Raw genomic sequence first — 15,084 nt, 5'->3', positions numbered from 1 at the left:
TACTTCTGTGCTGGTTTATCTAGTGATAAACAGCAGTGCAAGTAAAAGAAAAAAATGTATTTTTGGTTTTGTGGGTTTGGGGTGAACTGTCCCTTTAAATAAGGTACAATCTGATCAAACATAATTAAACAAGATCCATGTGACCATTTTTTTTTTTATTTTGAGGTTGCCAAATTATAACATTTAGACCCCAAATCCTGCTTACTTATGACAACAACAGCTGTAAATCATTTTCAGAACATGTCCACCATCAACATCAGCAGCAGCCACCGTCATCTGTCAGAAACAGCGTACCTGCAGGAAGAAGAGCTTCTGTGTGATCTCCTGGATGAGCTCCTCGGAAACATCTTCTGGAAAGAACTTTGCTCTGAACTTGAACTGCAGAGGATTCTCCTTCTTCACATCCTGCTGGGTCACCTGCAGAAAACAACCCACACACGACATTTCATGTCTCGCCCCTCACATGGTGCTGCAGCGCATCAACACATGAATAAGTCTGGAGAGAATAATCTCTGTATCTTCTTTAAAATTAGAATTAAAGAGACATTATTTAAACGAGGGATGTTTTTACTAGAGATGTTTTTGGGCACTTTGAATTAAAGCTTCTGATAAACAGAATATTAAAGTAAAATTATACATTCATGTCTACTTCGGAGGTTTTCTTGCATGATTAAGTCTAAAACACAGCAGGGTGTGTACTTTTTACAGCCTTTCACAACTTTATCGTGTTTTCAAGTTGTGGGAATTAATTTATCTGCAGAAATGATAAAAGCCAGCGCACATGCATTAAATGGAAGTGGTCATGTGGGCAGGAAGTGTTTGAGTGGTTGTGTTTCGGGTCTCTCACCTTCTTGTTGAGTTTGAGCCACGTTACGTAGCCTTTACTGTCTGTGTACTGCAGGCCGAAGAACCAGACCTCCCTCAGACCCACCGTCTTCACCACCTGAAATCACGCAAATTCTGTTTGTTTACAGGTATGATGGAAATGCCCCTGAAGTCACGTCATGCTTTTGGGGTTTTGGTAATCATGATCTACAGCATTAACTGAAACCCAGCAAACAGATCATCATTAATCTGTTGAGGCAAAACACATTTCAGTACTTTCAGGATTTATTACCACAACTTGCAATGCTCAATACCTGCAGTCTGACATAAAGGCTGTGCATCATTTCAGTGTCATTTCGGGTTAGGGTTAACTGATATTTGAGACCAACATTCATTTACAATAAAAATTAAAGTTTTTCTGTCATTTTTTGGAATATAACAAACTCCAACTCAAAACTTCATTTAAATGCCTTTTCCAAAAGTATTATCAAATCTGAAATTTTCAGAGTTCTCAGCAACTTTTTTTTTTCATTAAGTGAAGTTAAAAAAATGAATAAATAAAAAAAGCTTCCTGAGGTTTTCCAAAGCAAAACTTACTGTTCTGACACAGCTGTTCACAAACTTTTGGCCATATATTTATATTTAGCTGCAGTTATCTGTTTAGTTGATGTTGCCATAACAACTGCTCACACATGCAAATAGATTACAGCAGCAGCAGATCCCGCCCCCACAGTAAAGTGGTTTTTAGTGTTTTCATTCTTCTTCCATTCACTCTCTTCTGTCCTTGAGTATTTTTCCTTCTGTTTTGACTTTGTCCTCCCTCCATCCTCATTCAAACATGCTCACATACTTTATCATTCACTAACTTCAGTCCCATTTACAGAGAGAGAGAGAGAGAGAGAGAGAGAGAGAGAGAGAGAGTGTGTGTGTGTGTGTGTGTGTGTGTGTGTGTGTGTGTCAGAGTCCCTGGGGGGATGCGGATGCTTACTCAGACTCTAATGTGATTTACACAGTCAATACGACGGCACTCACCACCGTATAATTTACTGTGTCACACACTCAGACACAGAAAGACATGCTCGCATAAACACATTAAATACCCATGTGTATCGAATAATCACACACATAAACAAATCCAAACACACTCAAACAGCCATCCAAAACACGCTGTGCTAACTGTACAATCAATTACACACACACACACACGCTCAGGGCCTCCGCTGGGGCCGGGAATGCGGTATGCAGAGGCTGCTATGCGGATGCTGGGAGCTCAGCGGGCAGATTTAGAAGTGAAGCCTCAGAATGTGGATAAACGATTTGGGAACGTCGGGATGAGAGAGAAGAGAGGGAATAATACGTGGCAGAGAGGAGACGGGGAACATAAGAGAGACAGAAAATTCAAGCTGACTGGGACTCCTTAACTTTCATGTTTTATGAAAACACTTTTTCATGCAGACGACTTTAAAACTGCGTGTGTGTTTGGCCCATCAAAGTGCTGAGAGGCTTACATGTTGGTGTTTGGGTTAGTTTGATTAAAAAGCGTTTCTGTCTCGCTAAGACCTTTTGTCATGCTGTGTGTGTGTGTGTGTGTGTGTGTGTGTGTGTGTGTGTGTTGGAGCGAGCTTATGGGTGTTATATTTAGCATCTTGATCAATGGAGCTCGTTCTTCTTTCATGTGAATTTGCACCATTTAAAAAATGAAACAGCTTTCTTGCTTGAAGCCCATTATCACAGAGCTCACAAGTCACTGCTGGACGTGTGACGTCCTGTATGTACGGTATGTAACCTTCACACACACACACACACACACACACACACACACACACACACACACACACACACACCATTAAATGATCACAGGGAGATGCCACTGTTTTAACACCACAACACTAAACAGTGCATGCTGGAGAAATATTGCTGGTGCAGTTCGATATGTAAACCACCTCAATATTTTATGCTGCATTCAGTGAGTCCTCTCATGATCGAAACACCCAAACTTGGTGTGTTTCTTTAAGATACGTCACATGATTTCTTGTTCATGCCGGTTATCGTTCTGTCTTTTTCACAGAGGGGGTTTCCATTTTATCTGCATCTATTTTTAGTCGACGATGGACATATGAAACTCCATCCATCACTGAGGTCTGTCATTACTTCTACACCTGTCCGCTCACTCACTTTTCTACTTCTTTCTTCTAAAAGTCCCAAACAACAAGTTATAAAACATTTAAGAGACTGGGACCTGCATGTTTGATATTTAGCAGTTTATATCAAAAAGAATTAAATTCTTTGTAAATTGCCCAATCGACTGATCCAAAGTCCAACCACGTTACTGTTGCCGGGTTGGACAAGCTTGACAAAAAGAGACATAGGGACTCTGAATAAAAGTTGTCTCTTGACATTTACCATACATGTTTATTAATTTGTGCTCATTTGAAGATATTTAAAGACGGACAAAAGAAACTAAAAACAAAAACAAAAACAAAAGAAACAACATAAGCAAGATATGGGTATCAGTATTGGCCCAAAATTTCACAATCGTGTCATCACTGATGTTAATGTCGCTGGTTTATAACCAACTTATTAACTGGACTGAATTGAAATTTGGACCTGAAGAAAATGCCAGATGGACGCTCAGAAGATCACGAGTTATTTTAAATCACCATCCTGAGGTGAACATAAATGTCTGTACCAAATTTTGCAGCTCTCCATGTTGTTGAGATATTTCAGTCTTGGACAAGCTGACCGACTCTGCCCTCCCTACAGCTGTGTACCAGAGAAAAAATCCAATCTCCCATTTTAAAGGTCTATTCCAGTTTTAAGTATGAACAAAATGTTCAAAACTGTTTTGGGATGACTGAAAAAGCCATTACAGGGCCCCGATTGGCCCAGCTGGAAATGTCATAAGTTGACACCGTATTGTCAATGTTTGGCCACAGCAGGAAGAAAAACACACAAAACTACAAGATGAAACCCAGAGTTTATAATGTGCAGCCTCTCATTCAGTAAGGATGGGATCTCTCCCCTCACACAGCAACAATTCATGATTGAGGCTGATCCGACGGACGCATTGTTCCATAAACCTGTGCTGTGCAGCCTTAAAAGCCATTCTGTGTTTTGATCTTATGATATAAAGCAAACACAAAAGCAACAACAACAAAAACAACGCTGGAAAAAAAATCCCTTTCATTCTGTCATCCTCCCTCGATGTCACCACAACCCCAACAAACCTTTGGAGCCTGACATGAAACAATGCTGAAAGCTGCCCTTTTTACTTCCCAGACACACATTCACACACAGACTCACACCATCCACCAAACACTTCCATCCACTGTCTCCCGAAAGCTCCCAGAGTGGACAAAGAGCACTTTGTGTCATCTCTGCGCAGAACCAGCACCAACCCAGACCCGGCCAAGCACCCACTGGCACACAGGCACGTTCACTTTCAGTGTTTCATTCGTAATGGAGAACAAACAAACAGGGATTCTTCCAGCAGGTCACAGAGTTCACTTTGAAAAAACAACAAAAAGCATTTCTGACTGTCTGCTGCCGTCTGCGGATACATGCATTTTCTGCACCCTTCGTGCTGCTGCAGAAGTGTTTGTCCTTAATCATGGATCGTGCTCCTTGAAATCCATTAACCCTTTGAACCCTGAGCAAATTGGTTTGATTTTTTGAAAAAACAAACTGAGAAAGACAACAACACATGGTCCGAAAATTAGCAAGAAATTAGAGAGTAAAAATAAAACAAGAGTAAAAAAAAAATAAACAAGGAAATAATCCCAGAAAAGTACAGAAATTTGAAAAAAACAACACTTTTTTCTGTTGCATTTATAATTATTCTAATTATGATTATAGCTTTCTGTAGATTTTTCCTGGTTTTTAATACTTTCCTTAAAAAAAAGTCACTTTTACTAATTTCTTCCAATGTGTGGGACACTCCTTGCCAAGCTGACGTTTTCTCCCATGTCTTTGAAAGGAAAAAAAAACCCAATTTGCTCAAGTTTTTTAAATAGCTTGTAAAAGGCGTCTAAACGAAGAACAAGAAATATGATGTTTATCCAGGTTTCAGAGTTAAAAAACCCAAATATGTCAGAGTGTGTGTGAACATCTTACCTGGTCGAAGAGCTGTTTGCCTGTCGTGTTGGGCTGGATGGCAAACTCCAGCTCAGCGTCCATGGTGGTGACGCGCACATTGATCTGCAGCAAAGAAGAAAAGGCAACAAAATAAACAGCCCAGTCAATAACACATACATTAGATTAAAAATTCAAAAACATCACAAACCAATCTCTGATCACCGCCCCCAATGCGAGACATAACGGGTCCCATCTTAACCGGAAAACCTCTTGTGTCCTGATTTTGTTGTTTTCCTTAAATTCTGCTACTCTCGCCTCGTATTTCCACGTTTTCTGCAGAATTGAACACATTTCTCGACTTCCACATGCTGGAAAATAAACATCCTCACTATCACTGAAATGCCAAGTCTGGCTGTGTTAACACTTGGATGCAGTGCCCTATGAAGAGGACGAGGAGTCGCCAGCAGATGGTGTAACACACACAGAGGCATTTTGTCTTATGGAATGATTATGCATGGCATTTGTTCCCCATGCTACGAATATGAACAAACCCAAAACATTCTCTCAAATTTTGATGAGCTTAGGACCAATTCAGTATGACAGATCTGCGTGTGACTGTTTGTGATCAAGATATGAAGTTTATTTTACTGCAGTGATGGAATCAACTTTCTATTTAAATGTAAAAGCAGATCTGTGAGGTTCAGTATGCACAGAAACATGATACAGCACTGGCACACACACACACACACACACACACACACACACACACAGAGGCAGAGTACATACTGTATATACAGTATGGCGATCAACATGTTATGAACCTGGTGACCCTGTCGGCATTACAAAGAGCCGACACCACATTGAAGTTGGAGAACGCATGAATCCTGATATATTTGGGTTTTACAGAGAATGAGTCTGAGTCACGATCACTGAGTTAGAAGTGGAAAAACTTCAAAATGGCAGAAAATATTGAGTAGTCACACCACAGACTATTTAAAGGTCCAGTGTGTACGATTTTGGGAAATATATTGGCAGAAATGCAATATAATAAGTATGTTTTTAATCTAGTGAAAACAAGGATCCATGTGTTTTTGATACTGTAGAATGAGCTGTTAATATCTACATGGGAGCAGGTCCTCGTCTACGGATGTCACGATGTTAACCACCAAGTTTGTGACAAGAGCATCGGAAAACACTTTTTTTCAACCTGAAACTGCTATTTCAGTGATTTTACCGGTTTAATTCACCAGATCTGTTTGTTTGGGAGAGAAAGGTGAGCACAGATTAGCCGGTGCTGGGATAACGGCACGTCTGTGACATGCCGAACAGCATTTGAGTAACACTGATGTGAAACTGCTTTATTGAGATTTTTTTCTGGTTTTAATGACCTGGAGGAGACCTCTGCAAATAATTCAGCTCATGGTAAAAACCTGTCGAATAATGAACACTGAAGGAATTCTGACCACAAGGTTGTAATATGCATTCCTCGCCGCTAGATGCCGCTAAATCCCCCTAAATCTCAATCACTGGACTTTAACTGAAAGCAAAAGTTTAAAGAAAAGTTAAAATGCAAATTATCAGGAAAAACAAAATGTGAAACTGTTAGGAATGTGTCAGAGCAAAAGAAGGAAAGATACAAATTGGAAATGAATGACAATATGTGCAAAAGAAGTGGTATGAATGTGTGACAGGGCAAAAAAGTACAACAAAGCAAAGAAAAGGTCTGAAATAACGTGAAACTAACGAAGACAGTAACGTCCATAAAAGCATTTGAAGGCTTAACGAACAATAAGGAAAACACTGTGAGCGAATCAAGTACTGAGACTCTCCACTGTCTGCTGGGACAGCCTGTGCCAGCTGTGTGTGTCCTCCTATCAGACTTCTATAAATAATCTTCTCACTCTCTCTCACACACACACACACACACACACACACACACACACACACACACACACACACACACACACACACACAGTGTCTCCATTAAAGGCACCGGCTGTTTACGCCACTCATCCTTCTGCCAGGAAGCTGCACAGAGGAAGTTACTTTCATTTTGCTCTAATGAGGGAAAATCATTAGGAAAACTCCACTTGACAATTTGAGCAGCTGAATTATAAATAAGTTCCCACACATGAATTTTTCATATAAATGTAAGTTACTCTATCTAAGAGACGAGAGAAAATCAGACCATCTGCTGTTAAGCATGAAACAGTGTAAGTTTGCACCTGTAAAGGCCACAGTCAGCTGCTCATTTCCTCTTATAATAAAAGGTGGCCAAATGGATATGATCACATGACTTTTAATCTTTTCCACTTCATGAGGACGCTGGTATCCTCCGTCTACATTGAAGTCTGAGTTGAAAAACTAGACTTTTGATACCTGAAAGATAAGTTCCACTGGTACCACAGACAGAGACAAAGACAAAATCCCTCTCCAAAGGGGGACATACTGGACACATCACATTGACACTCTGCATGCTAACGTATTGAATGAGGAGATTTAATTTGCTTGTTTCTTCTTAATTGTATTTTTTGTATTCATCCAGTACACATATTAATTTGTATTTCTTTATGATGTAAATACACATAAATTGAGAAATTGCTGTGATTCTTTTTAATATTGACAAATCTTCGAGCTGAAGAAGGGCGTCTGGCCCGAAACATCGGTGTGGCAATAAAAAAGTTTTAATTGAAGTGCTGTCCCGATCTTTATTGCATTTCTACTGGGAACCACAAGTCTCCCCTTTACAGATATGCCTACTTTATGCTAATCCCATGCAGATTTTGGGGGAAAAAATCCCAAATTATTCTCATGCAGTATAAATGTGTTCATTTCGCCTGTTGTATTTGAATATTTCTACACGCTGGCCCCCTAAACAGTCTTTATATTGTGTAAATTGTGCATGAATGGAAAGCTGAGTCTCTTGTGGATTCAATGAGTGCAGTTGTATTAGAGTGTGATGATGTCAGTTCTCATAACAGCCACTTCATTGTAGTGAGACCATTTTTTGAAACTTGACCTCACTGTACACAGTGACCTCTAGTGAAACTTTACAAACACAAATTAAACACCTCGTGCATTCAAAGGATGTTTGGCTTTCAGAGGTGCTTTTACAATAATTGGGATTCTGAGCACTTTTTTGAACAGAGGTGCTCGCCACCCAATCACCAAAAAGTGTAACTCTTACAGCAATTTCCAGATGTCAAAAGTTTTTGATGCCAAAGGATTTTTTTAACGTGTTCCTCAAAGTTTTTGAATCTTAACATGGTATTTTGGAGGGATCTTTGATTATTTTAATCGATTTTTGGATGGTAAAAATGCTTAAATTTACCACCAGATCTGTGTGTCTTACCTTATAATCGCTGAAACAACTCATTCGACATAATTTCGTTTGGGAATGTCCATCATAACGTGCTAACCCCCATACACTCTAAACTTTAAAAGTCTGGATAGATCTAACCAAAACACAATGTTTATTATTGATTTATTGCTTGGAAAACTTGACACACAGTGCTGAAATGCATCTCAAATTAATCTTCAGGTTCCAGCTTTTAGATGATGTAGACCACTTCTATGGGTTATATACTGCTGCCCCCCCTAAAGAGGGAAAAAAATGGGTCTATGATAGGGAGGGAGAAATGAAAGAGGTTAAAAAACATATATTTGGGTCCTATATTAAATAATTCTACTTGTTTTCTTAGATAAAAATTACACCCTCTCCTATATAAATTTTAATTATGTGAGTACTGACATGAATAACCCCCTTTCAGGCCTGTTTTGACTCTTCCTGCACACTATTTCTACATCTTTTGATTTTAACTGGGGCAAAAAAACTAAACTCGAATATAGGCGCATCATTTTGAATTATTCATGAAGATAAATGAATATGAATTAAATGTTTTATTGCCACTGGGAAGGCAGCAGTGAGGTGCAATGGAGTTCTGCTCTGCTGCAAACATCACGAAACAGAAAGCGGCTCGTACAGGATGAGACTCTGGTCAGGTGAGACTCTCAGAGCCAAAAATGGGCATCTGGAAACTTTGTTCACGGCTGCTGCCACATCAAAATCTGTGTTATTTAAGGTGAAACTTGAGCATTAACAGGTTTTCACAGAGTAATCACATGCGTATGTGCATTTTGTCACAGCATGAACTCATAAGAGCACCTGGCTTTGAGCTGGTGGAGACCAAACCAGTGTGTCACAATAATCTCATCTGTCCCCTCGCTTCAAAGTACTGAACTCACACACACACTCAGCACACAAGTATGCAATCACAGATTTGTATGTGTGTGTTCCTCTCTGTCCCACTGGAGGTGTAATACATTATACTGTGCAGTGGTGTTCGGTGCTGCAGTAAGTAAACCCAGCTGCAGTGAAACCGACTGACACTGTCCTCAAGTAACCCTGAAGGACAGCGAGAGACGCAGAGAGAGAGAAAAACAGAGGAGAGGAAAATGAAGTAACAATAGTCTGCACAAACTTGTAACCTGCCTTAGGGATAAAACTGCTGCATCAGTAGCGTGAGTGTGTATGTATGTATGAGTGTGTGTGTGTGTGTGTGTGTGTGTGTGTGTGTGTGTGAGTGTGAGAGACAAAGACAGACAGATAACGCCTGAGGTGAACAGAGTGCATCAATCATAAGAAACCAGCAGTCAGGAAATACAAGACTCATACACAGACAGCTCAACTGACCTGAAAAATATACACAAAGACCACAAGCACACACACACACACACACACACACACACACACACACACACACACACACACTGTTCTGCAGACAAAAGCAAAGGCACTCTACCCCCGACAATGCCCTCTGTACACACATTTTCACAAAATCTTGCAGAAAGAAGACACAGCTAAACATTTGGCATTTTGAGCTTGAGCGACTGGTCACTAAATTGTAGCCAAGTAATGTTCAATCAATCAATCAACAACTTGACCCGTCAAGAAGAATTCTGGGAACAAATGAATTTCTTCTGAATAATGTTTCTTCTGATTATGAATGAGGAAGAAAAGTGAGTTGTTCGTAGGAGTGTGTTTTAAGTAGGGATGTAATTGGTTTATTATTAATTATTTAATCAGATAATATTTTCTATTTCCACATGTCAGTGTATATGTACATTTTTCTACTCTTACTACTAGTTTAAGTGTGTCAGTGTGTCTTCTGCATTTGTTGAGCTTCAGATAAAGTGGGAATAGTAACAGTGGATGCTGCAGAAGTTTGGGAATGTAACCATATGGTGGTGTGTGTGTGTGTGTGTGTGTGTGTGTGTGTGTGTGTGTGTGTGTGTGTGTGTGTGTGTGTGTGTGTGTGTGTGTGTGTGCCACAGAGTGATAGACATCTGTGTGCATGTATGGGAGTACATCCATATGGTGGCTTCACATGGATGCACAATGAGGCACTTTTCTGTGCACGTATCATTGCGGGTCATAAGCCTCTGTGCTCTGGCTGATAAGGTTTCCATAGCGACGCCCTTGTGGTTGATTTCATTGTAATTTTCTAAAAAGCCTTGTGGGCGTCCTGAAGAGGGATTTTAACACTTGGCAGGGTGACCTCAAGAGGAATGTCCCCTCCAGAGGTGAGGCAAACAATTTTCTGAACATTTCAATACAGTGATAACAAACTATAAAAACAATAAATATGTTTAATGCACGCAACATTTTTTTTTTACTTCACGACTCTGAAAGTTGTTTTCTTAGATTTATAAGTCAATCTTTTAGTACATAACATGTCCAAAAAATAAAGGAAAAATTCTCATCACAGTTTACCAGAGCCGAATGTGACATCTTTAACCCTTTGAAACCTGGACTGATGTCACATTTGTCATACATTTCACACATATTTAAAACTTTGAACCCCACAAATCTTTTTAAGAAACATTGAAAAAAGGGTCATGAGCAAATGAGCAACTTGTTACAAAATATTCCACAAATTGCAAGAAAGTAGTAGGTTTAGACAATTATGTTAAAAAAAAAAAAAAACCTCGGCAAAAATATCTCAGGAAAAAAAGCCAGGTTAAAGCTGTGTTTATAATTATCACTGACTGCATAGTTAAAATTTTAAAAAATGATGTTACAGAATTATTATAATGTTTAAGCACTGTCAGACATTGTAAAGAAAGATTCACACCACAATATCTGCAGATTATATTCTTATAGTATCATAAATATACATTAGGCATACTGTATTTAATATATCTCAAGTAAAGCTAAGTTCCCTCTTATGGATAGCCTCATTAAAAAAAACACACAAAACAAAAAAAATACATCAAGTGTGGAAACACTGAATAACATGTGTGTGAATAACATTCATTTCCTTTATGCCATGCAGTAACAAAAGCCCCTCTAAAATATTCAACTATTGTCTGACGGGGGAACCGTTTCAAGTGTGAATGTGAATTTGTGCCTGCAGAAACGTGGACATGAGCTGTTTTAAGATACAAGTGTGTCTGTGTGTGTGTGTGTGTGTGTGTGTGTGTGTTTGTTTGTTTGGAGCAGATACAGAAAGAGAGCAACATGTCTTCCAGCTGATAACTACAAAACGTTAGCAGATAAAGCAGCAGCAGGCGGTCTCAACCTGTCCGCTGACCACAATCCTTTCTGTGACGGCTGACCCGCTGCTGCTGCTGAAACACATTATGGTTACGTGTCAGAGACTCTTTAAAAATCCCTGTTTTCCACATGCACACAAGACAAAAAACCTGGAACTATCATGGTACTATTATTTCAGTAATGTGCTTGTAATAATATAATTTCTTCAGTAACAATGGCTACTGCCTCTACTTATGATGCTTTTACTACTTTTATTATTGCCTCTACCATTTGTTCAGCTACTTCTGAGAAATATACTGCCGAGAAGTAAAATAAAACAAAGGCCATAAGCAGGAATATATCAGCCTTGTCTCCACAGTGGAGGTATATGCAGTCTGGCAGATCCAGGGCAAAGTGTGTTGATAATTAAAGAAGACAAATGGCCCTCACCGAAAAATAGATTGGCCCTGTTGCAGTGGAGTTCAAACTGCTGACTGCAGAAAGCTGCATGCTGTGAATCCTAATAAAAATCTACATGGTAGTGCAAGCAGCTGGTCAGTTTAGGATGAAAGGTTTGCAGGATGAAGCGCTTTTCTCGCCTTTTTGAGGGCCTGAACAGCACAACAGAGACATATGCAACTTCAGTGAATGCAGTTAGTTTTTCAGCTCAGCTCATTTTTGAAGAGCAGGATCAGAAGCTGGTTTCATTTAGACTAAACACAAGTTAAGCAAATCGGTAGCAGAGGGATAACCTCATAAGTACTGTTTAGAGAGGACGTCCTGCTCAGGCAAATATTTGGATAACATTGTCGAAATCAGCACAAAACAAATCCACTCAAACGACGACGCTGATGCTAAGAAGCGTCGGCAAACCACTGTTTCCCTGTGGTACAGCACGCCTGTCGAGCCCTCCTCACCCGCTGCTGCGTAATGCTTTTTAAGGAGGTTTTTGGACGCACGTAAATGTTGAAACATTTTCAACTTTTCAGCTGAAGGTGCGGAGTTGCACCGCTGGTCAAAGTCAAATTGGTTCAAGTTTGAGAGACTGAGAGCGGATCACATGGAAGACAACGAACATATTACGGTATCATAACAGTATCTATTTGATTTAAAGCCAGTTCTCTGGGAAATTTTGTGTTTTTCAATCTGCATGTGAGATTTCACTGCTTGGATTCTCATCATGATGAAATTAAGAAAGGGAATTCATAAAATTATTTGACAAAAATATATCTTCTTCTTCTTATTATTATTATTATTAATTATTGTTAATTAATGAGATTTTACAGTGCAACATCAGAAATAAATCTATTCATAAAATCCTGCTTCCTCATGCTGTCTGAGCATTTTTAAGACTTTTAAACAAATAATTCAAGTCAATTTAATACTAGTTAAGGTCTTATTTTGAGATTAATGAATTCAATGCCTTTTAAGACCTTTTAAAGATCGGAAGGAACCCTGTTTACGTTTCTTACTGTGCAAAATATGATTTTTGCAAAGAGATTCGGGCCAAATCTTTGCTCATGAAGCTCTGGGGAAAACAGAGTGCATGTCTGTCTCCGTTCAGCCGCCTGTGTTTACCAGCATCCTCCATGCCTCCATGTTATTCATAACAAGTAGTGACAGGTAAATAGTAGACTAGTGTGTACAGGCAGAGGCCGCCCACGCCACACAGCCCACCTGTTGACTGTGTTTGTGTGTGTGCGAGAGACTCAGACAGCCATAATTAAAAGCTGTTGCTAGCTAAGCTGATTAATAGAGGCTTTAAAGGCGACCAGGGCCGCGCCGCCTTCTTCACCTTTTCTATTCTCTGTTTCCCATCGACAGCCACTCTTTCCACTCAGCTACTTCACATCTCCTCTCTGACGCTCTTCTTTTCTTCACCTCTTCTACTCGCTCTCTCTTCACCTCTCCTCTTTTCTGCTCTTCAGCACCCTTTTTTCTCTCCACCACTCCTCCCTCTCTCCAAAACTACTCTCACCCTCCTCTTTAATGGTTTAATGTCATTGGTTCATGCCATTTACAGTAACTATGAGGACTTTTAAGTCAGCTTGTTCATGACGGCTGTATTTTCAAGAGCGTTATAGAAATTACATACAGGAATCAGTGGGCTGATTTGGACTGAAATATAAGTTAGCATGGCAGACACAGCTTTGCCTTCAGCTGTGGAGAAAAAAACATCTCTGAGCAGGACCAATGGGTGAGAAGCAGCACAAACATAATTCTGCATTCAGGAGCGGCAAGGATCCATAAGATTTCCTCAGACTTCCTCTTTTTCCTCCAGTTATTTCAATCATCCATTATTTGCAGTGGTACCACGTTAAACAATAATTTCCACTCCTGATTTATCAGTGTCTGAAGTGGTGAGAAATGCCCACCACAAGGTCACATAATCACAGGTAACTTTCTTCAGTTGTTAGTTTTGCCCAACCAACAGTCCAAAACCAAAAAGGACACTACATGGCAAAAGTATGCGGACACTAAAAACATTTAACCCAATTCAAAGTCAACATTAAACCAAACCGTCACGTCTCTGGATTTTGTGAGGAAGCTGGAGAACCTGGAGAAAATCCACACTGACACGTGAAGAACATGCACAAGGGGTCGGTACTGAAACTATACTGCCGGTATCTACTACACAGAATCAAAATGCAAATTTTGGTGTTTCATTTTGCCATAACATCATCTTACTTTCTCAAATCGCCTTAAAGACCGCCTCATGTGTGCATTAGGCTTATTTTATATTTGCAATTTCAATTTGCACAACTTGAGGGTTAAAGGAAACACAGCTATTGTCACTTTTTACCCAGCCGTCCAATCACAGTCGAAGAGGGGCAGGACAAATACCACAAGAACCAACCGTCACATCTTACATGTCCGGATATAACTCATCCGTGTAAATTATATTAAGGCTTACTCTACAATATTACATGCTGTAGCACCGAGACTTTACTGAATTAGAACTAAGGGTCCTCAGATAAATTGTTCAGGGCTGTTCGGATACGTCATGTAGTGTATATCTGTAAATCTCTGTACCGTAAATCACACTGAGTGCAGCTTTAGAAGTCAATGTTAATGTTTTACACCGATGCTTTAGTAATACAGCGTGTTTAACACATTCTGATGAAGCAGTGACTGAATTTAGTGGAGGTGAGGCAGAGGAGGTGGGAGGAGTGGTGAACTTCACACCCTCTCTCTAATTAGATTTAGTCAGTTGGATAATTCCCATTATATAAATGAAAACAGCTCCCTGAAATATTTAAAGCCTCCAGCACAGGCTTGCTACCCCCCCCCTCATCCACCAACCCGCCAGCCCCCAGGGACACCATCACCAGGAGGGGCAACATGTGCAAAATGCAGCGATAAATCAATAATGTACGATGGTCCCAACACATCTCACACCCTGGATTAACACAGACACACACACACACACACACACACACACACACACACACACCTGCACAAACAAACACACACACTAACAAACAAACTGTGGCAGAACAACATGCTTTCCCCTCAAGCAGGCAGAAATATTGATAAAATAGTAAATATTTATTAAGATGTGCACAACTTTTGTTCCTGCACACACACACACACACACACACACACACACACACACACACACACACACACACACACACACACACACGCAC

General features: G+C 39.9%; 1 protein-coding gene across 3 annotated transcripts in view; it reads right to left on the bottom strand.

Annotated features, from left to right (window-relative positions):
• LOC121948961 (radixin) overlaps positions 1-15,084 on the bottom strand; it is a 45,174-nt gene that overhangs the window by 9,847 nt on the left and 20,243 nt on the right. For 2 of the 3 annotated variants that reach the window (XM_042494531.2, XM_088083617.1), the window contains exons 3-5: positions 4,939-5,022; positions 848-943; positions 295-417 (exon numbers count right to left, since the gene is read on the bottom strand). In XM_042494531.2, coding sequence (XP_042350465.1) covers positions 295-417; positions 848-943; positions 4,939-5,022 — 303 coding nt within the window. Of the gene's footprint in view, positions 1-294; positions 418-847; positions 944-4,938; positions 5,023-5,107; positions 5,312-15,084 lie in introns of those variants that run through there. The other variant, XM_088083616.1, reaches the window with a different exon arrangement.

The sequence above is a fragment of the Plectropomus leopardus genome, chromosome 10 (assembly GCF_026936395.1).
Source record: "Plectropomus leopardus strain MGB_pleo_1.0 chromosome 10, ASM2693639v1, whole genome shotgun sequence".
NCBI lineage: Eukaryota > Metazoa > Chordata > Actinopteri > Perciformes > Serranidae > Plectropomus > Plectropomus leopardus.
The sequence above is the reverse complement of the archived record's forward strand: the minus strand, read 5'-3'. Positions and strand labels throughout refer to the sequence as shown.